The sequence below is a fragment of the Lathyrus oleraceus genome, chromosome 4 (assembly GCF_024323335.1).
Source record: "Lathyrus oleraceus cultivar Zhongwan6 chromosome 4, CAAS_Psat_ZW6_1.0, whole genome shotgun sequence".
NCBI classification, from domain to species: Eukaryota; Viridiplantae; Streptophyta; class Magnoliopsida; order Fabales; family Fabaceae; genus Lathyrus; species Lathyrus oleraceus.
Window position 1 is genome coordinate 175,839,273 of NC_066582.1, and position 25,234 is coordinate 175,864,506.

At 37.0% G+C, this 25,234-nt stretch overlaps 1 protein-coding gene across 3 annotated transcripts; it reads right to left on the reverse strand.

Moving 5' to 3' along the window:
• Positions 1-11,559: 11,559 nt before the first annotated feature.
• LOC127074391 (FRIGIDA-like protein 3) lies at positions 11,560-15,020 on the reverse strand. 3 transcript variants are annotated; one of them, XM_051015705.1, is made up of 4 exons: positions 14,769-15,020; positions 12,844-13,865; positions 12,428-12,603; positions 11,560-12,314 (listed from the first exon to the last, which is right to left on the reverse strand). In XM_051015705.1, exons 2-4 carry the CDS (start codon positions 13,859-13,861, stop codon positions 11,868-11,870), a joined length of 1,641 nt encoding a protein of 546 aa, XP_050871662.1. In that variant the 5' UTR covers positions 13,862-13,865; positions 14,769-15,020; the 3' UTR covers positions 11,560-11,867. The 3 variants fall into 3 exon arrangements, with proteins under 3 accessions (XP_050871662.1, XP_050871661.1, XP_050871663.1); XM_051015704.1 differs by having other exon boundaries at positions 12,844-13,871; XM_051015706.1 differs by having other exon boundaries at positions 12,844-13,884.
• Positions 15,021-25,234: the final 10,214 nt, after the last annotated feature.

The following is a 25,234-nucleotide window of genomic DNA, read 5'->3' on the forward strand; positions in this document are numbered from 1 at the left end:
TTTTTAATCAAAATCTCTTTTTCTTAAAACATATAAAAGAAAGAATTTCCCAAAGCAATTGAAAAGGAATATCAACAGTGTTTCGATGAATAACAAGTCCTTGAGTGCGAAACATCAGAGGTTCCCCAAGAAGTTAATCCTTCGGGTATCCCTAGACGATTTTGTTGATTCAGTTCCTCGGCGGAGTTTTTGATTCCCCAGTGGAGCTTTGTTCCTTTTCCCTAGCTGAGTTGGTTGATTCAGGTACCCTGCGGCTTGTCTCCCTCGACAGAGTTTCTGCCCTCCCCAGTGGATTTTTGTTCCTTCGGTAGAAGTGGTTGATCTCCCCAGTAGATCGCATTGGTTTCCCCGCCAATCGCCATTCGACTTGCTCCCCAGTCAGAGTTTCCTCCTAGTTTCTGAGTAATTTGTTTCCCTATAGGGTTGTCTCCCATTTTTATGGTGTTGACCTAAAATTCCCCACAGGTTCAATGATATTTCTCTTTCCTCAGCAGATCTCCTTCTTCCCCAGTTAGGGTTGAGCTTTTTGGATTGTTGATCTCTCTGTTCTCCGGCAGTTGTCTCCATATTTTGTGGATTGACCAAGAATTGTACTGATGATTCAATTTCTTTGTGACACCTTTGTATCCTTTGTGATCGTCCTTTTCAGCATAATCATCATATATATATACATTCATATAATTTCATAATTGCATATTTGCATATCTAATTAACTTGTTGGTTTAAGATTCTCATTCCCTGTATGGCGGTACTTTATCCCCATACAAATTCCGGTGTCTGTCCTCCCTCAATTGTAGAGCGTCAGCCCCTTAGGCAGAAAGACTTTAACCTTTCTCCTCTTCCCCACTGAGTTGTTTCCTCGTGGATGATTATTATTTCAGTTTTCTCCCCAGTTGTTCATCTGGATGGAACCACTCCCCTTGAGTTATGTCCTCATTGGGTTGAGTCTTGATTGACTGTTTCTTTCTAGCTCCTACCTAGATAGATACTTTGAATCCCCTAAGAGTCTATTGCCCAGTAACTGGTAATATTCTTCTTAGTTTGCAGTTTATTACTTCTTGCCTAATATTCGGCAAAAGTATCCCAGTTTTCTCAATAGTAGAATCCCTAGTGGATCTGATTCCCTAGAAAGTGTATCCTTGATATGTTCATCCTAACCGGTGACAGATATCTTTCTTTCCCCTGCCTGAGTTTATCCTTGATATGTTCATCCTAACCGATGACGGATATTCTCACCTTTGGTATTCTACCCAGTAAAAAGGTAGCTGTAATCCCTATTCTTGTTTCCTAGAGAGTTAATCCTTGATATGTTCATCCTAACCGATGACGGGTTTCCTTCTCTTTTCGGTCTTCTACCCAATAACTGGTAGTTGTAAATCCTGCTTTTGTCCCCTCCGCATAGTTGATCCTTGATATGTTCACTTTAACCAGTGACGGATTCTCTCTCTTGGTATTTTATCTAGTAACTGATAGATGTAATCCCTATTTTCTCCCTTCTCAGAGTCTATCCTTGATATGTTCATCTTAACCGGTGACAGATTTTCTCTTTGACGGTATTCTATCCAGCATTCGATAGATGTAATTCCTACTTTTTGTTCAGTTGGTTTATCCTTGATATGTTCATCTTAACCGATGACGGATATCCTCCTTGACATTTCCCAGGCAAGTCTATCCTTGATATGTTCATCTTAACCGATGGTGGATTTTCTTCCCTGTTGAGTTTATCGTTGATATGTTCATCCGAACCGATGACAGATACTCCCATCCTTTGGTCTTCTGCCCAGTAACTGGTAGTTATAAATCCTATTTTCTACGGTTTTCCCCAGCAAGGCTATTCTTACCCAGTAACCGGTAATGAATACTCCCTTCTGTTGGTTCCCAGTGAGTCATCCTTGATATGTTCATCCTGACCGATGACGGATGTTCTCTCTGTCAGATCTTTATTATCTCCTCGCCCAGTAACAGGTAGTAGATAATAGATTTCTGCTCCTCCTGTGTTGAAGTTTATTTCTTCCCCAGTTGAGTTGAGTGCGCATTTCCTTAGCGAAATCGCTTTTCCCTGCATGATTCATGTACTTCAGTTTTATCCTGACTTACTCGTATCCCCTGCAGATGTTGTTGTTTCCCCGGCAGAGTTCTTTCCATGTTCGTATGGAATTCCTCGAGTCCCCCAGTAGTTTTAAGTCATACCCTACGCATAACTCATCTTTCCCCCAGAGTCTATGTCTCCCTAGTGAGTTTTCCTTATGGAATATGTTATACTCATGTGGACTTTCGGTCTCTCTGATTACTTTTCCTTTGTGGTCACATTTCCCCACAGAGCATTTACTTTTTCATTCATGTCATATGCATCATGAGGTCTCTTAGGGACCAAAATTTGTTTCTATATGTTGCTATTTAAGCCCATTCTACTGAGTCGACATGAAGATTTTAACCTTCGCCTCCTCAGTTAGAATGTCCTTAAATAGGGGCAGCTGTAAGATCCCAATTTTGACCTTAAGATCCCTCATGCAATTTAATCATAAGCATTAGTATTGGGATCATACCTTGGCATCCTCCTTAGCCCTTTTCATTGGGTTTGTTTTGGGAAAGATCACCAAGCACTATATGATTGTATCATACTTGTATTTTTATCATTTTTACTAACCAAAATACCAAAAATATGTCTTTGTATTTGCCTAACTCTTTTGTAGGTAGGGCATAATCCCATTGATCTATCAAGTTCACATCTAGGGTTGAAACCCTCATGAACAAAGAACACAACCATGGATTGATCCAAGAATGGTTATGAGCATCATATATGAGTTCCATTGATTCCTACATGTTATATTGATCAAGCATTCTTCAAGAGTTTGAGGTTGATTTGTCTTGGAAACTCTAGTTTGACTGGGTATCTTAAGTAACTTCTCCAACAAGCTATCACATCAATTGATCAAATTTCTCAAGGGACACTTCAAAATTCATCAGCTTATGCATATATGATCTACCATGAGCCTAGAAATTCAAGAGAATTGAAGATTAGCAAGTTGGTTGATGGTGGTTTGCCAGATGAATTCATCTTATCAAAACTAGGTTTCCCTAGACCTTATCTCCTACAATTTTCACCATATGAAAATGATTCCATGAGAAAACTTACTATAAATGACATTCCAAACAACTTTCATGTTAAGACCTAGATCTAGTTTTGCTTGGAAAATCATTTTCTATGTTGAAACATTATAGGTTATTTTGTCTAAACCCTAATTTGAAAGTCAACTTCCCAAGGCCATAACATGCTCAATTTTTATGAGATGAAATATTTCCAAGTTTCACAATCAAATTCAAGATGTATACTTCAACTTTTATGTTTGGAGTGAGAGCTAATTCAACTTTTATGAGCATGTGATATGAGGTTACATTATAGGTCACTTTTGACCTACACCATTGAACAAGTGATTTTTCCAAACTTCAAAAATGCATAATTCTACCATTTAAAATCCAAATGACATGCAATTGGTGACAATTTTTAAGGTCTTTGAAATAGATACAACTTTTATGAATACACTTTTCTCATTTGAAGCTCACATAAAAAGTTAAGCAAGGTGGAATATTGAGATATATGGCTTGACACTTAGAAAAAATTTCAACATGTTGAAATTTCCAAACTTCCACCTAAAAATTCATCATGATACAAGCTTCAAATGGAAAAGTGTTGAACATGAAATTTTCTCCTCTTGATCTAACCTTTCCAAAAAGTCCAAGTTCGTCCATTTTGGATAAGAATTGAATAGGTTGCGCATGGTTTAAACATTGCATCATCATTTGGCAAAGATCAAACTTCAAGTTTCCATGTACACTTGCCTTGCAATCCAAGTTGATTTCAGACTCTCTCACACTCAGTTGTGGACCTAAAGCAATGATCTCATAGGCCTGTACACGCCCATGCACTCATGCATCATCCATTGCCAATTTTGGAAAGTCATTTGGAAGGTGCAATTATCACTTGATCCAGCAATAAATAGAGCTCCATATGCTCAGAATTCAACACACATTCGCGCCAACTTTGATCCTAGACCCCTAACCCTTCCATTTGAGAGGATAATCCTGAGAATTTCATCTTGAAATTGAGTTTGAATTTCACTGTTTTGAGATTCAAAACTCCAGGGATCCAAGACCTTTTGTGCATTTCATTCTACTTTTGCAAGCATTCTGAGGGAGATCAAGCACGAGCCAAGGCAAGAACAGTTGAATCCAGACCTGCATTGAAGGTATTTTCTAGAAAATTTCATCTCTTCGATTCTCTCTCAATCTTGCTCAATTCTCTTAATTATTTGGTTGTCTGAAGTCCTACCAATGTAGACAAGAAGATTGAGTTGCTTAGAGGTCAAATCGAAGAAACTCAATTAACACACCTCAAAATTCAACTCCTCATATATTTCTATATGTGAGGAGTTAGTTAAAATTGAGGTTAGGTTCGTGTTCTACGCCATTTTTTCTTTCAGATCATGTCCTCCTTTTTCATTTTTTTTATGGTGATGAGTGAACCAGTCCGGCCAGGGTCATCGGAGAAGATGACCGACCTTTGGACGCCGGTGATGTGTTGGCATGGTTCAGAGCCATTGATCTCTTTTAAATTATTTTAATCTCGTGTGTTGTTTTTAATTACCATGCATATGCCGCGTTGACTCCAGTCTACCATGGAACGCATACTGGTGGCCACTTGATCTGCCACCTCAATTAATGAGGGAGACCAAGTGGTCCACGTTTTTTCTGATTATTTGAATTTCATTTTAATTTCTTTATTTTCATTAATTCATATTAATTTTAATATTGATCCGAAAAATGTGAGAGTTTCACCAAAAAAATTCAAATAATTTCCTCTTTCATATTCTGAATTAAAATTATTTTTTGGATCATTATTAATATTTTTTATGATTTAATTGATTTTTCTTTTGTTTTTAATTGTTTAAAAATTCTGGAAAAAATTCCAAAGTCCTTTAACCTTGTTTGACCTATGATAAATCTCATGGCCATTTATTTAGTGTTTTGATGAGGTTTTAGGAATTTGACAAACCATATTTAATTTAAATGTATTATTTTAGCATTTTTAAATTTGAATAAATGCCAAATAATTTTGTTGACTAATTGTGATGACTTGTTTGTGTTTGACTCTTGTTGTTGGGCCTTGGTCAAGGTTGATTTGACTTTGTCAAGTTAATATCATTGGATTTAGGGGATTGATGGAATGTACATTCCATCTCCCAAAATGAATGGATGATATTAATTTGGTAAAAGTCCTCCTTTGATCAATTTGAGTTTTCATCTATTCCCCTCCCATTTCATCTCATTCCCTTTCATTATGCATTCATCTCATTTGGCCTATGATATCTCAAAGTCCTAAAGCTAGTTGATTGAAAAAATAACATGAGTATGGATGAGATTAGGCCACACCTTTTGCATATTCTTTTTGTGTGTGGTATATTTCATGAGAATAGTCCATAATACTATATCTCTAACATGCATTAACACCAAAATTCTATTGTCCGGCCTCAAATAGTTGTGACTTCTACATAAGTCCAATTACGATTGCTTAACATAGCGCTAAATTTATGACATGAAAGGCATAGTATTCTAGTTAGTGAGACTGTAAGTCTCCCTCTTTCATGGTATTGTGTGGAAACTTTGCCTTTTTTTCCTTCCTTTGGAAGATGTCTTGGCTCAAGGATCTATGCTTGTGATAAGTGGGTTGAGTGTTCTCCAAAGAATGTCTAAAAAATGAAAAGCAAAAGCAAAACTATACTAACTTCTAACATATTAACAACTAACTTTTAATTTCAAGTCATTTACTTTAATGTCATTTAATTCTAGCTTTTATACATTTGTCATTGTTCATATCATTCTTATTGTTTATGTTAATGCAATTTTCACTTTGTCCACTTGGACCATATTGTGTGATATTCCTTGTGTGTATACTTTGCTTGTTTGTGTGGTCTTTGACCATTAATATACATAATAGCAATAAAAATCCTAAAAAACTTTTGTGTGGACTGTTGGCTTGACCTTGGACAAATGGACTTCGAACTTAGGCAACATTCTTATGCTAAAGGACTTGGCCAATGCCAACTTATTGAGAAATCAAGTGCTTGCAATTTGAAACTTCACCTGATGCATCATTCAAGATCCCTTTGAGTTCATCTGCAATATGATCATTGTGAAGCTGTCATTTTGAACCTGTGACTTGTGGAATTCATCTGTTACCTGGGCTATTTTGAAGAAGATCATGGAATGGACAAGCTTGGATGTGACTATCTTTATTTGATGTCTTTGCTCTTCAAGATAATATAATTGTGCATTTGTGTGTTGCTTGATTCTAAAAGTCCAAGGAAATTTTGGGTTTCTATTGACATTCTTGTCTATTGGATTGCTACCCATTTGGTCAGATCTTTTCAACTCTAAACTTTTAATTTTGTGCATAGGATTAGTCTCTTCATCTTCTCCCCATTTCTTTAATTCCAAAATCTCTCCCTCCCTTTTCAAAAAATCTTCTTTGTTTGAACTTATTTTGTTCTAAACCTTGACCACTTTGCAAAAAAGATAGAAACTTTGGCCTTATGCCATTGCATTTTCATACTTCTTTTCTTAAATCAAACTTGTAAATAAACTTAACTATACTTTACTTAAACTTTCAAAAAAAGTCAAAAAGAACTAACTCATTCAAACTTTTTCTTGGGCCTTTGTGCCTTTCAAACCTAATTTTTGTTAAAAGCAATGCATCCACTTTGAAATTCGTATCACGAACAACGAGGTTTTGATCCTTCATTTTTATGTTGGTAAATAGGCACAAGACCGAAGGTCTTGCCAAACACAAAAATATAATTAATGAATTATTTTCTCATCCCCCCATTCTATTTGTTTGTAAACATTATTTTGTACCAAATACATATGCACACAAAAAGGGCTCCCTAGAGTACCTAGGACACTTTGGGTGCTAACACATTCCCTCTGTGTAACCAACCCCCTTACCTGTAATCTCTGACATTTTATTAGTTTTGATTTGAAAACTTCTTACTTTTGGGTTTTGTTCGTACTTTTTCCCTTTTCCCTTGGAAACAATAAAAGCGCGGTGGCGACTCTTGTTATTTGATCTCTAGGTTATCCATAGCTTAATGATCATATACCGCTACACTATGTTTATGGTTGTGGTTGAGCCATTAACTCTCCCTAACCAAGATGTAGAGGAGTTGGAAGATGCACTCACCAAGATGAAGCAAGAAAAGGATATGTGGGAAGAGCGTTTTCCATGCTTTGAGTAGAAAGAATGAGGAGTTGCAGCTTGAGTCTATAGACAAGAGATGCACTTATTGAGCTTCTTGGAGACCGAGTAATGAAGAGACAGAGAGAGCCATAAGTTTCATCTTCCTCTAGTATGCCTCAGCTTTCTGTTGCTTGGAAGAAGATTATCGATCAGCTTGTCCTTGAGAAGGCTCAGATGAAGACTTCTTTTGAGTTCGAGATTCGACGCATCCGAAGGAAGTACGCACCTGCAGTTAGATCTTCTGATAGTGTTGTTAGGGATCCTTAGGATGATTAGTCTCCTTTTCTCTTGTATTTTGTATTTTGGTTTATGAAATTATACTTAGTGTAATCCTTCCAATTACATAAATAAAAGAGATTTTATGGTCAATCAAATTGTGCAATTGTTATTATTTATTTGCAAATGAAATAGTATGTTCCTTGAAAATAAAAACAATCAAGCATTGAATTTCATGCATCATTTGCATAACAGGCTTATCTTTCGCCAGATGTTTTATTGGTTCTTCTTGTATGCTTCAGCCAAGCTGACTCATCAATACAATACTCGCTCCAATCACTCAAGAATCATGGAACATCTAGAACATGAGAACAGAGACTTGAAGAACGAGATCGCCCGCCTGACTGCCATGATGGAGTCAGTGTTAGATGCTCAAAGTCAATCGTCTCCAACGCCTGCAACTCCTCCTCCTCAGAGGACGGTCATTTTAGAGATTTCCACCTCTACCATTCCTGCTACTGCTGCTCACTTTGCTCCTGCCATGTTTGCCGGATTCCCGTGGGGAATGCTTCCTAACTTTGTGCTCGAAGGTTTCGCGCCTACTTTTTGCTTCATGCCGACATCTAGCCCGGTCATGCCTGTGCCACCACCAGTTGTTCATACTTTACCCCGTGTTGAGGATACCATTTATCATTTCGAGCCGTCTGAGGGTCCGTATGTTTATGAAAAGATGGATGAAATGAAAGATCAATTCCTTGAGCTGCGAAAGGAGTTGAAGACCCTGAGGGGAAAAGATCTGTTTGGTAAGAGTGATGCGGAACTTTGCTTAGTTCCTAATGTGAAAATCCCGATAAAGTTCAAAGTCCTTGACTTTGAAAAGTATAAGGGGAATACCTGTCCGGTCAGTCATCTCGTTATGTATGCTAGAAAGATGTCGACGCCGACTGATAATGACAAATTACTGATTCATTATTTCCAAGATAGTCTGACTAGTGCCGCTCTGAGGTGGTTCATGGGTTTGGATAGTGCGAGTGTCCGCACATTCAACGATTTAGGCGAAACATTTGTGAAACAATACAAATATAACGTGGATATGGCGCCGGATAGGGACCAGTTGAGGTCATTGTCTCAGAAGGACAAAGAGACATTTAAGGAGTATGCTCAGCGATGGAGAGAGCTTGCTGCTCAGATTACCCCTCCTTTGGAAGAAAAGGAGATGGCCAAGATTTTTCTCAAGACTTTGAGCTCATTTTACTATGAGCGCATGATTTCCAGTGCCCCCAGTGATTTTACTGAAATGGTAAATATGGGGATGAGGTTAGAAGAAGGTGTTCGAGAGGGACGGTTGTCTAAAGAGGAGGTTTCGTCTAGCAAGAAGTATGGCAGTGGGTTTGCCAGAAAGAAAGAGAACAAGACCAATGCAGTATCTGTTGGGAGGCAGAGGAGGCCTCATGTTAGAAGGAATTCACAATCCCGTCAACACCATCATCAAGTATCATCTGTCATTCCGGTATTTTCTAATAATCAATCAACACCAATTCAACAACAACGTCAACAACAACCACCGCAACGAACAAACATCTGCAACAACAACAATACCAACAATCATCAACAACAACAAAACTTTGAGAGGAAGAATGTCTCTTTCGACCCGATTCCTATGCCTTATGCTGAACTGTATCCATCATTGATTCTCAAGAACCTTTTGTAACCAAGAAATCCTCCACAGATTCCTGAACCACTTCCATGGTGGTACAAGCCAGAGCTTCATTATGCCTTTCACCAAGGGGCTCTTGGCCATGATATCGAGAATTGTTACCCCCTGAAGTATGAAGTCCAAAAGTTGGTAAAGAGTGGAATGGTGTCCTTTGAGGACCGTGCGCCTAATGTCAAATCTAATCCACTACTTGCTCATGGTAACCCTTTTGTCAACATGGTAGATGGTTGTCCTGGGGAATTCAAGGTATTTGATGTCCGCTTCATTAGAAGGTCCTTAGTGATGATGCACAAGGATATCTGTTTGGTGAGTGATTGTGAGCATGACCATGATGGTTGTGCAATCTGTATTGTTAATCCCCGAGGTTGTGTGGTTGTGAAGAGAGACATCCAGAGGTTGATGGGTGAAGGTATGATTCAGATTCTTCAGTCCCGTCACGTGGATAATAATGTGAATGTTATATTTCTGGTATTCAAGACTCCGGAGAGGGTAATAATCCAGTTCGACAGCAACAGTAACAATGTCAGCAATAGATCGGTATCACCGTTGGTTATACGGTTAGCGGACCCCGTCTTGTATGCATCCGATAAGGTTGTTCCGTATCAGTATAATACTACCATGTTAGAGAATGGTCAAGAGGTTCCTTTGCCTACGACTAGTTCTGTTGTGAGCATTATTGATGTTACGAAGGTGACCCATAGCGGTCGAGTTTTGGGGTCGGTGTTCCCAAAAAATGTGGAAGATGGTTCAGTCAATAAGAAGGTTGAAGTTCCTGGAGTAGATCCTGTTAGTGCTCCGAGATGTCAGTCTGGTGAATCCAGCTGTTTGAAGCCTAACGATGATGATGAGGTGCTTCGTTTGATCAAAAAGAATGAATTTAATGTGGTGGAGCAGTTGCTCCAAACTCCCTCTAAGATTTCAGTGTTGTCTCTGCTTATGAACTCTGAAGCGCACAGAGAAGCATTGCAAAAAGTATTAGAACAAGCTTCTGTGGAGCATGATGTTACGGTGGATCAGTTTGATCATATTGTGACTAACATCACTTCTTGCAACAATCTTAGCTTTTATGATGAAGAACTTCTCGAGGAAGGTAGAAATCACAACTTGGCTCTACACATTTCGATGAACTGCAAGGAGGATGCTCTGTCAAATGTATAGGTTGACACTGGTTCGTCATTAAATGTACTCCCGAAATCAACATTGTCAAGATTGTCGTATCAAGGAGCTCCGATGAGATATAGTGGTGTGATCGTCAAAGCTTTTGACGGTTCTTGCAAGACGGTGATCGGTGAAGTGGACCTTCCTGTGAAGATAGGTTCGAGTGATTTCCAAATTACTTTCCAAGTAATGGATATCCACCCGGCCTATAGCTGCTTATTAGAAAGGTCATGGATACATGAGGCAGGAGCCGTTACGTCAACATTGTATCAGAAATTGAAGTTTGTCAAGAATGGTAAACTGGTTATTGTCGGTGGGGAGAAGGCTTTGTTGGTAAGCCACATATCGTCTTTCTCTTACGTAGAAGCTGAGGATGAGATTGGAATTCTGTTCCAAGCTCTATCTATTGCTGAGGAAAAGAGAGTTGGGGCACCTATGTCCTCATTCAAAGACGCTCAGAAGATTGTTGAAGATGGTATTTCTAACCAGTGGGGACAGATGGTAAAGGTCACCGACAACAAGAGCAAAGCTGATTTGGGTTTCCAACAAGGTTCATCTGTGGTTAGAACTGAAGATGTGCAACCCAGTTTCCGTAACGGAGGGTTCATTCATGGTAATGAACAACACTTAGCTGTTGTGATCGAGGGTGATGAAGACGAAGAATGCACCAATTTTATGACGCATGGAAAAGCTTGCAACAATTAGACTGCTGTTGATGTTTCTATTATTGTGCATCAATCTAAGTAATTACTTTTATTTATTTTTTGAAAATCCTTCTCCTATACCTAAGGGAGAAATGAATATTGTTTGGGCATTTTCAAATTTGATCATCAATAAAATTTAATTCTATTCATCCACATCTATGATATTTTATTTTTACTTTTTGTTTTTCCGAAAATGGTAATCACAAAAAACATAAATCAATAAATATAATTTGTCCATCTGCATAATATTTGATCACCATTTCACTTCTCTAAAATCAAAATATCAAATCATTATGTAGGTTAGTTTCTAATGAACATACAGCTGAGTTTAACACGAAATAAGGGACATGATTAGTTAATTAAACAGGTAAGATTAACCCCGACTAATGATTAAGGAATGGAAAACAAATTTAAGTATGCTCAAAGTATTGTAATTTCTATTAGTTAAATTATATTTGAACAACAACATATAATTCAAAATTTCAGATGAGAATTTCAACATTCTAACCATTAATGTTTCAGACTCAACCTACAGATTGTTTCCAACTCCTTTGTATTGATCCAAAGGAGTTTTGTCACCAATTGTTTTAACATACACTTCATTTGACAAAAGTGGGCATTGTATATAGATATATAAGAGTACATCTGCCTTCTGACATCATAGGAAACTCAAACAAAAACAAAAGGGAGCATTTTTAAAAACTAGGAGTAGATAATCAGTAATGCTTGATCGCTAGCATATCTCGAGTCTTTTCAGTAATCTTTGGAGGTTAAAAACTCACATGTAATGCTGGTGTGAGGATTGCAAACTACTACCTATATAACGACCATAGTTAGAAGGAGCTGCACTAGGCTGCGGAGTGTACATAGCTTGGCCCGGAACTTGGTAATCATGTGCGACTGCAGCATAATGGGGATATCGATCAGCAGTTCCTGCATATGCTGTCCTAACAGGGGGTCCCTGCCTACCCGTAACAACACCTGAAGCACCGCCACCACGACCAAAAGATCGGAGAGGGAAATGCCTCTCATTAGGCCTTGGCCTCTTTGATTGTTGCGGACGTTTAAAAAAGTCCCCACCTCTCCGTTTTTCTGTTTTTGCTTTCTCTAGTTGATGAACCCTTTTGTGGAGTGTATCAAGTGGGTACTCGGATTCGAACTGGTATTCTTCGATGCACTTAATTACAACTCTCAGCGCAGCAAGCTCTTGTGCATTGGCATCAATCTACAACAGTAAATAATTGAGAATGTACATATATAAGCAATGTGGAACAAGAAACAAAAACAATGATAAAGATAATCACTTAATTTAAATTTCAGTCAAGCATCAAAGCATACCTTTGCAGTAGCAATATCGCGCACATTATCAGCCTTTACTTGCGAATTTCTCCTTTGGTTTTTGAGGTATGTCCTTAGGAGGGGCACAGGGGGAAAGCTTTCTTGGAGCTGGAAGAGTTGAATAAAATGTACAGCCGCAATCTGTTTCTCGTTGTTGATTAATATTTCGACAAGAGCTGCATACATAGTGAAAATTAGAATAATCAATATCTAAAAATTGTGTCACCACCTAACATGTAATATCACAAAAGGAAGGGTGAAATATAAGTCACATGTGGCTATGCTTTGTCAAAAATCTAGCGATACTGCCCTTAAAGAAAACTACTCATCAAATATAGGGGAGATATCTGACAGGACTCAGGACAATCCTTCACTGCAGACTTCACAGGTCAGTAGTTTATTAAAAGAACACCAACCTGGTACTTTGTGAGTTAACCCAATAGAGCGGCAGAGCTCAGGTGCCGATCTATTCTGAGCAACTGCAAGTACAAGCTTGCAGAGTTCTTCCTCACCAAACTCTGAAGCAATCCTAAAAATTGAAAGAAGCTGCAAGAATGCCTCTGCTTCCAATGAGTTTCCATTGGCAGCATCAATGTCTGCACTAGCTAACTTGAGCCTCCACTCATCAGCAATTGCCTTGGCTTGCTGCTTGGTTTCAGGGTTCAAAAGGTGATCTGCACCTGGGTCAGCCCTTGCCAATAAACTGGCCATGGCTTCCAAAATTAGAATACAGGATTTGCGCTTGCCCTGAAGGGCAGCACCCAATTTTTCTTTTTGTTGGGTAGTGTCATTGGCGGGATAAAACCCCACTAGTAAATCAAGCACCAAGCGTGCTGGATCAATCGCACTTTCTAATGCAACAGAAATTTCTTCACGAAAAACAGGCACTTTTTTCTTATGTGCCACAACATAATCCAGAAGACCATTCCCATCCATTTTCTCACAAAATATTTTTATCTCTAGAAGTGGCGTAACGTCATTAGCCACACCTTCAGACTTTTCACCAGACTTATATGGAGAGTTCTCGGGGGAACTACTTACCTTATCATCTTTGTTCTCCCCATCATACACAAACTCCAAAGTTGCAGTCTGGTGATTTGCACGAGCCTCTACAATGGAAGCTACAGCAGCATCTTTAAGCTCCTGCAAACGATCTAATAGATCTTGTTCTTTTGAAGTAACTGCCGCCTTTCTCTGTGTGAGTATTGTATTTGTTTCTAATTGTTTCCCTTCATACTCCCTCTCCTTAGCCTGCAGCTCTTCATGTTTCTTGTTCAATATCGTCTCAAGGTCAGAAAAATGTTGCTTAATTTCAACCCATTGAACCTTATCCTCAGAAGAGCCCTTCTGAGCTTCCAATTCAAGAAACGCCTGAGCAAGCTGCTCTAACATAGACTCTCGGTTATTTTCATTGGCTTGCTCCATGTCATCCATATTCCTGCAGCTGAGCCAACAGCCTTTAAGAACAATTCAATTCAATTTAATAGTCAAAAACTATTAATAGCATGAAAATAAACAATAAGAGTAATTTCATCTAAACTCCTTTATGAAAGAAAAACTTTCTCTGTATTTCTTTCTCATAATTAAGGGTACCTCCCACAACATCCCTCGTCATTCTCATTCCTTCTTCGAACACATCATCTTAAATTATTATCAAGCTCTACATACCACAAAAAATACTAATTGTTTACTAAAGAGGCCTAAATTTTTCGCTAGTTAATGGAATATGGCAAGCTTCAGATGGTTTAAAACTATGTTCTCGATAGCACCGCTTATGCGCACAATCTCAGCTGCAAATTCTCTGGTGCATTGCCTTCTGCAAGGGTGACTACCACAAATGCAAATCGTGCTGGAATCAGAGCCTTTTGCGTGGAGAGAGGTTTCTCCTCCCCTTTCTCTCTTCATACATTTATCAACAATTTATAAAAAAAACATATTTTTTTACGAATCCACTACATTTTTCAACATAAAAATCTTCAGCTGGTTAATGAATTCCAGCAAGCTTCAAATGTTTTAGAAGTAAACCTAATAATTATAAATGAGATTATAATTTTCAAGGGTTTTAAATGTTGAACCTAGATAATACTATTGCAGCATACAGAACATAAAACACCGCAAAAGCATGGTTGTAGCAAGCTTCATTCGCAGTTTTGTAGCAGCAAAAAACTTTTTTTTTTTAAATATCGACCAAAAAACACCGAAACCCTCACTTTTTATACGAAACTGAAACCCTTACATTTCAACAGCGCTTTGAAATCAACTATAAATTAGGTTAATTAAGATATGAAACCTAAACATTCAGTTAGAAATGTAGAAGAAGCTTTCGTGAAAAAAAAATTACCTGAGTTCTGATGCTAGAAAATCGTTGCTACACGAAACAAGCAGGTGCTGAAGAAATTTGTTGTTTTTGGCCCCAATTTGAAATATTTGGATGCGTTGCGAAGATTCAAAATCTTGCTCTGTTCGGTGTTTGTTTGGGAAGAAAAACCAAGTACAGTGGCGAAAAGATGAAACGAAGGAAAGGTATTAAACCTGGATATGCTCTTCAAAGGGGGTAGGAGTTCATCAGATGGGTAAAAAACTCTTACCAAGCAAAAATCTATTTACATTTTTTATATATAAAAATTTAAGTAAAAAGTGAAATTATAAGAAAAAATCTAAAATTTATATTTTTTTAATATTAAAAAGTAAAATTTATATTGATTAAAATTAAAAATGTACTAATTCACATGTAGGTGGGAAAAACACACATGTCTATTTCGTTTAAGGTTCTGATTGGTAAAAATAATTATTGAATGATAGTTAACTTATAGTTTATGATTGATGGTTGATGAATCATAATTTATAGTTTATAAGTGATGGTGGTGACTAATAGTTTATAAATTAATTGAAGAGTTTGATAAAATTAACGGTTCAACTAACTTATAAATATAAAATGACATAAAAGATATTTAATATATATTTATTTTATTTTAAATCAAAATAAATTATAAAGGATAAAAAAGAATTTTTATTAAAATAATAAGGATAAAAGTGGAAGAAAAGATTATAAGTTATAGGCTATAAGATAAAATGCTATTTGAAATAGCATCTCACAGATAAAATATAAACTAGTAAAATAAGCTATAAACTCGTTATGAAAAGACCATTTCCAAACAGGTCTAAGTTGGCATATGAGCTAATAAGCTATAAATTATAAATTATAAGCTCGAAAATGTGGTATACTAAACAGAGCCTAAGTCAACCTTCAAGAAGATAGAGCGGGTAAAGTGGACATAAGTGAGGGCGCGAGGCTAAATCTTGATCCGCTCAGAAAAAATGAATGTGGGATAGGGCGGATCCACAGACAGTGCATCTTTAAAATCTAAAAATTGTAAGATTTATGTTACTACTTGAGTCCGCAAAAATTTTGGACGAGACAAAGTGGACATATTAGAAGGTGCTGAACGAAAGTGCAGGAGAACAGACATATTATAGGGTATTGAACTAAAATCTTATCTCATCCAAAAAAAATGCAGGAAAAACGAATATGTCCGGGAAGATCAGGCTCGTTTTGCTACACAATTAATTATGGCTATCAAATCTTAAGAAACATTTTATTTTAAATTTAATCTAGTATTTATGAATGATTGTCATGGACTTTTTACTAACATGCTTTTAACAAAAAGATAACTTAGCTCTCTATGACGTTTTAGACTAAAATTTGTTGGTTTACAAGTCAAAATAAAACATTAATTGTCTTATTTTTTAATGGGAAATTTGTTGGATTACACGTCAAAATAAAACATTAATCGTCTTATCTTTTAATGGGATTTCATTAATGATGTGTCGTCACCTACATTTAAACTGTTAGACATCTCTTGTATTCTTGAGTATAATGTATGTCATCATGCGCGTCAATTTTGTGAATCTCAACTTATTTCATAAAAGGACTAGAAATTGATTCATATGAGATGTTTCACATGAAGTTGGTGTATTTGGAAGGAAAAAAACATATAGTTTAGAATAAATGTGTTGTTGTAATGCATTTGTTTTGAATCAGATTCATAATTATATGTGAATTGCGATGGTGGACTCCTGATGCGGTGTTGCAAGCCTCCGGTGCCTCTCATGCAATGGAATACGATGGTGAGCATGTAAGGCTAGTGTTCCATACTAGAATCAAAATTGTGATTGATTGGTGATGATGGACTCCTGATGTGGTGATGTTGATCTCTGATATGACAACGCGGGGGTGGATCTGCAAGGTTAGCACTCCAACGTCCAAGTTAGTTACAAATAGGGGTGGCTAAACGGGCTACGTCCGTCGGGCATATGCTTGTTTTTCCCGCACTTAGGGTTCTTCTACTAACGTGGTTCACTTCTGACATGTAGTAGCTTTGATCGACTTCCATGTTCTCGATAATGTCGTCTTCTCTCCATATTGATATTATTTGATAGAGAGATTAGGGGACAACACTAACACCCTGTATCCATTTCATCCCTGGCAATAAGTTATAGTTGACTTTGGAAGGAATGACCATGAACAAGGTTGGTCGAACGGTGGTTCCGACATCCAAATCTATCTGTATTGCCCCCAGAGAATGGTCAGTCTTGTCTTCATAATTGGAAAGCACCATGTTATGAGGACTTATGTTGGTGTCTAACTTCCCTATCTTTCTTAACAGGGAATGTGGCATCAGGTTAACTGTTGCACCACTATCAACTAGGACTTTATTGACACCATGATTGTCAACTTTTGCTTTGATGAAAAGTGGTTTTAGATGGCTCTTCATCCCCATGTCTAGTTTTTCAAAGACAGCATTCTGCTCTTCAACACAACTATTATTCATCACATAATAGCAAATTGGCTTGTGCTCAGTGAGATCTTATGCAGGGTATTCCTCTTCTGTGTCAGTTACTTCAGTCACCACGTCGTATTCGACAGACATCACTGACACCATGTTGCACATGACATCAAAATTTCCCTCTGACTCTGAGGAATTATTTGCTATCATTTCCCAATCTTCGTCTTTACCCTCTTCCTTATCGATTGGTAAAGGCGAGTTCACCATCTCCTTCACTGGCCTTTTTGCCACTTCGACTTTAGGTTCGATAGGTGATGATGGGGGGAAGATTCTTTCTTTAATTGGCCTTTTGGCCATCTTGTTTTCCATTTATTGTTTTTAGTTTCTACTAGAACCCGACATTTCTCGGAACACCTTCTTCTGGCGTTGATACCTTTGCCATTATGTTCGAGTCATGTGGTTTTTCCCCTAGTAATTTGAATTGCAAGCATGTTTCTTGGTGGCATGTGAAGGTGAGAAAGATACACAAGAATTGGGGTTTAAATTGTGTATGTTACTTCTTATTCTAAACTAGATACACCAGCTTCAGAATTTGAACAAGTTTAGAGTTTGAACATAGAGTTGGTTTGCAGTAAAATGATAAACAAATATAAGAAAGAGTAAAGCACACACAGAGTTTATTCTGGTTCCTCTCCTAAACTGAGAGTAGTTCAGTCCCTTGACCAACAAGATATTTTTCACTATAATCAATCTTGATTACAACTTTGCTCAATCAAATCAGAAAGAGACTTCAATTGCTTAATCAATCTTGAAAGAGACTTCCACTCAAGCAATCCTACAAGAGACTTATGCTCAATCACACAAGAAAGATACTTCATTACTCAAGCATACAAGCAAGAGAATTCACTTCTAAAGAAACCTTGTAAGATACTTCCTCTACTTTAAACAAACAGTTTAGTAGAAATGATTACAACTATTCTTTAATACACAATCAGAAGTATAGAAGTATTGCAACAATCATAATGATTCTTAACACTTAAGCTTTCGAAGATATACAAAGATAAAAAATCTTAAGAGTTTGTGATTATAAACATATGAAACTTTAGCTCAAAGTTTGTACTCTATATGTTTTTTTAAGATGTTTGATGATTGTTAATCTTCCTTCAAATCTTCAGCTTCCTTTTATAGAGACAGAGAAAAGAATCGTTGGAAAGTTGTTTGCATAAGAGAACCTTTTGAAATGCAACAGCTTCGAGATAGAGTTGTTGGAAGACAAATTATGTTAAGATCTTCAACCAAAGTGTAATAACATAGTACATTGCATATTAGGTATAAACCAGGCGAGGAGGGCGAACTAAACAAGTCACATAAGCTTTTCTTGAGCCTTGCATTAAGGGACTCTAGTTGACTTTTGCCCTAAGTATGGTGTTGACAAGATATATCTACTATGGGTACAGAGTACGGACCAGAGGCTAAGCTTTTCAAGTTGAGGACTTCAGAGTCTGAGCAGTCATCAGAGGCAGAAGTATCATGACCAGAGTCCGATCCTTCAGAAGATGATCCTTCATAGTCATCAGATTCTGATCCATCAGAATCTGAGACACTCATCTTATAAACAAATGCTTTTAGCAGGGTCAATTCTGAGTAGACTTTAAGCTTTATGATCTTGCACACTTGAACATATGTTAGTATATCCAATTTTTCTTTAAGTACATTGTTATCATCAAAACCCTAGAGATATGAGCAAACCTTGTTCCAACAATATCCTCTTTTTTTATGATGACAAACAAATGTATTTAAGAATAATGGTTGGTCAGTTTAACTAACTCGACATCATCAGAGTCTGAATTTTGTAAGCTCCCCCTAAGTCTAATAGTCCATAGGTTGAGTTTTGTAAGCCCCCCTAAGTCTTATCCTAGCTATTTAAACTTATCTTGATAGCATAATCATATATGTTCAGATTTAACCATTGAATAAGTTCTTATAAGGGTTCAGGTATATAAAAGTATTTCAAAAATACTTTTAATCCTCTTAAATACTCCCATAATTTTCTCCCTTGTTGTCAGCATTGTGTGTGTGTGTGTGTGTAAGAGAGAGAGAGAGAGAGAGAGAGAGAGAGAAGACATTTGAGAAAAGAAATGTGTGGGGAAAATTAAATTTTGATTAAAAAAATAAAACCGTTTTTGCACTTTCTAGAAAATGAATCATGATTTTCAAAGGAAAAATAAATGGCTTAGATTGGTTGAAAAAAATTATCCACTTCTCAAGACAGTGAAAGTTATGTCTTTCAGTTTCAAGGAATTTGAACCATTATTAGTAATCATTGCAATAATGCACTAGAAGACCTAGAGTGTCATTAAATAGCATAAGTGAATTAACCTTCATGATAATCTTAAGAGAGACACTCAAGATCCTTTATAAAAAAACACAAAACAAGTTCTAAGTCTTAAGCTTATGGTTTATTTAGAAGATCTAGAACATCTTTAAGACCAACACTCATTATGTCTTGTCTGGAGTTCATAGACTTCATTATTTCATCTATTTCAACTTGCTTGATAATCTTGGCTTATTAAGTAGCAGCAACAAAGACCATCTTTGCTTCCAAAAGCTTTTATCTTTTGATGGAAGAGGTGACATATTCTGAAGAGACATCCCTTAGATTTTTAATAACTGATACAAAAGAGGTTTGAAGAGAATCCCACTTAGTAGTATACGATATTGGGTCAGAATTAGAAGTTCTCTCATTAACCAAATGATACACTTTATCAAGAAAGCTATATATGATTTCTTCCATGTTGGTTTGGATAACAGGTAGAACAGATGAAGTGTTAGTTTGTGAAAGGCCAGAGGATGAGTTTTCTTAGCCATTTAGGTTTAGGGATGTTTTTATATGAATAAGGTCAAAAGGGATATGTTCAAAATCAATTCTAGGTTCAAATACAAATTGAACTAAATATAGATCCTAAACAATTTGTTCAATTTCAATCTAGAGTTCAGATGCATCATGATTCTGGAGTTAAGTATGAACATGGCTAGGTTCTTTATGGGGTGTAGATTTGGGTGATGGTTGAGGTGGTTGAGTTTCTGGTGGTGAAGTTGGTTCTGGTTGGATTAAGGTTGCATGTTCAGCTTCAGAAGCAGAACATGTTTGGTTAGATGGTAGGTCATGAGGAGAGAAGGTTTGAATAGGAATGACTTAATTCTAGTATTAAGAATCAAGGCCATTTGTCCAACAAAGCAAGCATTAAGAATATCAAGAGAATAAATTAATTATGAAAAACAACATTGTTATTGCAAATATAAAATCACAATTAGTCCAGATTCAAATCAGGGACACCCCCTAGCATTGGGGGTTTAGCTACTCATAATATTCAATGAAAAAAAATACAAAGTTTAGACATTACAGGTACTAAGATGAAATTGAATCCTCAATCACTTCTGTTCATGAAAATATGCATTTCACCAAAGCTTATGTGTTCTCCAATCTTTCTCTCTGTAATTTTTCCGTACAAGAAGAAGTGCCATCAAATTTGATAGTAATCTCGCTTAAATAGAGAAATACCCCTTTCTCAGATTCCCCTAGTCAATCCGATTTTTCTGGACAATAAGATCAGGTCTCAAAATAGCCCAATCCACAATACTTTCCAAATTTGGCCTAAAAAAGGAAATTTTCTGAAAATCACACGCCTGCCTACTATTGTCATAGCAGATGCTACGGGTGGCCGTAGCAGGCCACTGCACCTGGCTTGTTAATAGAAGCTTGAGGATTTTGTCTGCTACGGGAAGTAGTAGGTGCTACGGGTGGCCGTAGCAAGCCTACTAGAGCATGGGAGAACTTCTCCGATTTTTTGCGATTATCCTTGGTTTCTGTATCTGATTGTACTTGAAGATCTGTTTGAACCTGAAAGCAATAAAAACACACAACCCAAGCATAAAATGCAGAAAATAGAAACAAATTGATGAACAACAGTGAACAAATTAAATGACATTAATGGTAGAAGAAGGTGTAAAAACTACTTAAACTATATGAAAAATGAAAATGACTCGCCTATTTTCACATGTTAAAATGATAATAACTATAGCACAATTGGTGAATGATCACAACCCCAAACTTAGCTTGTTTCTTGTCCTTAAGCAACTTTAAGTACAAAGACTCATGTCACTCCCAAATGAAATAAAAACTTTTCACGTACCATCATACCTCTAAGATCTTCTATGACCCTCATTTGTTGATACCTTTGGTTTTTGCTGGATTACCGAGGTCGATTAATTAACCACACCTTCACTTGAAAGTATTGCTTCACCTGTCATTTCAGTTCACACTCTCACCAAATCTATCGGATGTCAATGTGTTTTACAGTCAAAACTCATAGTATGCAATACCATACCATAGGCTTGAGTAAATTCTCTTTTGATGTCAAGGTGCACGACACACACACTCTTTGAGGTCATTATGGTTGTAACGGGGCTAGGGTTAAGGTGGGATAATTTTGGAAAAGTAGGCTAAGGTTCAGAGTCAATACGATCGTTATCTTCATTATGCTCATTCTGATGGTCAACTATTATCGAGAATTCAACTTTTGGATTTGTCTTTGTTTTCAATATCCGCTGACTTCTCCTTCTTTCAAGTGCCATGATGATTATTTTTCTATTATTCATTTCAGTTTGATTTTTCGAATTTTCAACTTTTCTTTTTCTTCTTTTATATATTTTTTTCAATCATCATTTGCCCTCATTTGTACTAACACTGCATAGCTACCCCAAACCTAAAGGTTGTTGTACCAATAACAACCCCAAACTTAGAATGAACATGGATTTGATAACTCACATCAATACTCTGAACATGGTGGGGAGTGTATGAGCCATGGGTTAATATTATATGGTTTTTTAAAAACAAACAAATGGGTAACGTGTCAAATGAGGTTAGCAATGGATAATAATAAAAAGGATGGCTAAAAAGGCTCAGGGGAAGAAAAGCAACGTGCCTCAATGTGTGTAATCATGCAATCGAAATCAGAAAAGAACGCACGCAAGTTCTAAATGATAAAGACATACCTGGATGTTCTCTTATGATGTACATTGTGTTTGGATTTTTCTGCTATCACCATGTTGGGTAGAGCTGACAACCTCCACAGTATTTGTTGCTCGATGTGGCTTCTCAATCAGTTGTGGTAAACTTGTTCAACATTTAGTCCAACCCAATTAAACTAATCAGATCATTTAGAAGTATATAAAAAAATTTGGCGAGTTAACATGCATAGAGGACACACCTTCATTCAGTTTGGGTAATTTTCACACAACCACTAAAGCTACCATTATCATATTACTAGATGAAAGTAAACAACCGAAAATAAACCAACTTAAAGCAAACAAAACTCAAAAATTAATATAAAATTGAAACTATAACATAAAAATTGCGAGTACTTTCCATGGGTTGCCTCCCAAGCAGCACTTGTTTATTGTCATTAGCTTGACGCCTCCTTCCCCTTATTATGGGGGTACTTCAGCTTCCACACATTGTTGCTTGTCTTTTCCAAAACCAAGAAACCGTCTTTTTCAGAGATATGGGCTACTTTGTGCCACAAGTTAGTTCCAACTTCCATATCCTTACCTCGATACTGATTTCTCTTCTTTCTCATAGCTTTTGGAATGGAAATAGGAGTTTTTCTGCTCAGGGTTGCTAATGGAGGTGATACTAGTTGAGATGGCCTTCTTGAGACTTTTTCTGATGTTGGCATGTTACTCTGACCTTTCACATTTGTCTTTATCATGCCTACTTGATAGTGATTTTCTTTTTCTACCTCTAGATTCATGTTTTCAAGCACATTCAAAGTTATTTCATCATCATAAACTTTTAAAGTCAGTGTACCATGTTTTATGTAGAACTTGCATCGACTTGTCTGCATGAATGGTCGACCCAGAATGATAGGTGTCTCTTCATCTTCAGGTATGTCCATGATAAAAAAATCAACAGGAAATCTAAGTTCCTCTATTGTCACCAATGTGTCTCCTATTATCCCATATGCATGCTTTATGGAGTGATCTGTAAATTTCAGATTTGTCCTTGTATCACTGGCTTTTCCAATACCAAGCCTTTGATAGATTGACAATAGCATCAGACTCACACTAGCTCCTGAATCAATAAGTACATTCTTGAAAGTTCTGTCTTTTATAGTGCATGGGACTGTGGCAGATCTAGGATCCTTCTGCTTGATTGGGATTCTTCTACTCGGTGATATTGCACTACATTTTTCATTAATGGTTAACAACCCATCTCCTATTGGTCTCTTTCTAGAGATTACCTCTTTCATGAACTTTTGGTACATGGGCATTTTCTCAAGTTCTTCAAAGAAAGGCATATTTGAAGGAGAATTGCCATCCAAGGCGCAGCGGAATATAAAAAATTTCTCCTTTAATGATCCTTACGAATGAGCATGATCAGTGATAGAATCGTTACCTCTTGTGGAGATTCAAACCTTTGGTGCAGATCTCTGACAATGATCAACCTTTGATACAGATCCACGGGGCGATCACGAACGTTGAACGATGACAACGTCTCTACTCAGTCCACACGAACGGATTCCTTCAATCGCAGTGCTGGCTGTTTGTGAGTGAAGGCTTTGAGTGAGAGAGAGAGATACGAAATTCCAACTCTTCAGTTGTGTTGTCTGGAGTGTCAATGCTTCTACCCAAGGGGTTCTATTTATAGAACCACTTATGTGGGCTTCAAGCCAAAAAGCCCACTTAAGTGCATTTTGGCCCATATCTCAGAATATGCCAAAATCACTTAAGTATTTGGTACTTTACCATATTTCGTATTCTTCTTAAGTACACCGTACCTTACGATGTTCCTTAATTATTCTATCTCTCATCAATCCGTCCTTTGTGTGTGACCCTATAGGTTTTCGCGGCGTTGGCAATTATATTAAATCATGCATTTAACATAATAAACAGTGAGCGGTATCTAGCAACACATCACTGCTACCCAAGTCACGAAAATGTCATGTGATTTGACAAAACCTCCTGTGATAATAATTATGTGTATAATTACCCCTTTGCCCTTATGTCTATATTGAACACAAGGTATAGACTGTGTCATCCTTGTCCAGTTCAATATTGGGCCCATAGACATTTATCCTGTTAAGCAGGATTGGCAAATTCCATCTAGGACACTCATGTCCCTCAACATGCTTCGTGGAGTACCCATCAACTGTCTTTATGGTCATCCAGTTACGGATAACGTTTGATCAGTAATAAAGCACTCAACTCTACATCTAGGATCCATAGTGGTTTCAGGTCGAAGAGTGGTATACACTATCATCACCATGAGAATAACTTATGACACTTTGCATAACTTTCTATATAGTATTCTCATAGCGGGTCAATCCGGTATAAATATTACTCCTAATATTCATACCTATGTTTAAGACTTGATAACTCTTTATCCATGATCCATGAGATGTGATCATCAGTCTACAAACATAATAGTCTTAATGCTTTAATGTTATCCCACTTCACATTTAAAGCTCGACTACGGATACTTTAAGAATAGTGTCCTTATGTTTAATGTGTTCTCATGATTAAGTCACACTTAATACATTAAACGGACTATCTATTCTAGGGACTTTATTAATCAACCATAATAAAGAAAATGCCTTTTATTATTAATAAATAATTCGATACAAGTACCAAAAGTATTGGCCTCTAGGGCTTACACCAACAATATTGACCTCTAACTTTTTGAACATTGTGATGAATTTATCAAAGTCTTTCTCTTTTGGATCCTTCTTTGTCACTCTCTGAGGGTAAGGTAGTTTAATCACTGGTTTAGCCCTTTTTTCTCTTCAGTTGGCTTTACTGATGGTATAATTTCTTCTTCTTCTTCTTTCTGATTTTCCCTCACTTCCAGATCTACCTCTATGACATGGTCATCCTTTGTTGCCTTCTCTTCTTCGTCTTTAGCAACTTTTTGACTTCTTGTTATGACAACATTAACATTCTCATGATGTCTCAGATTTTA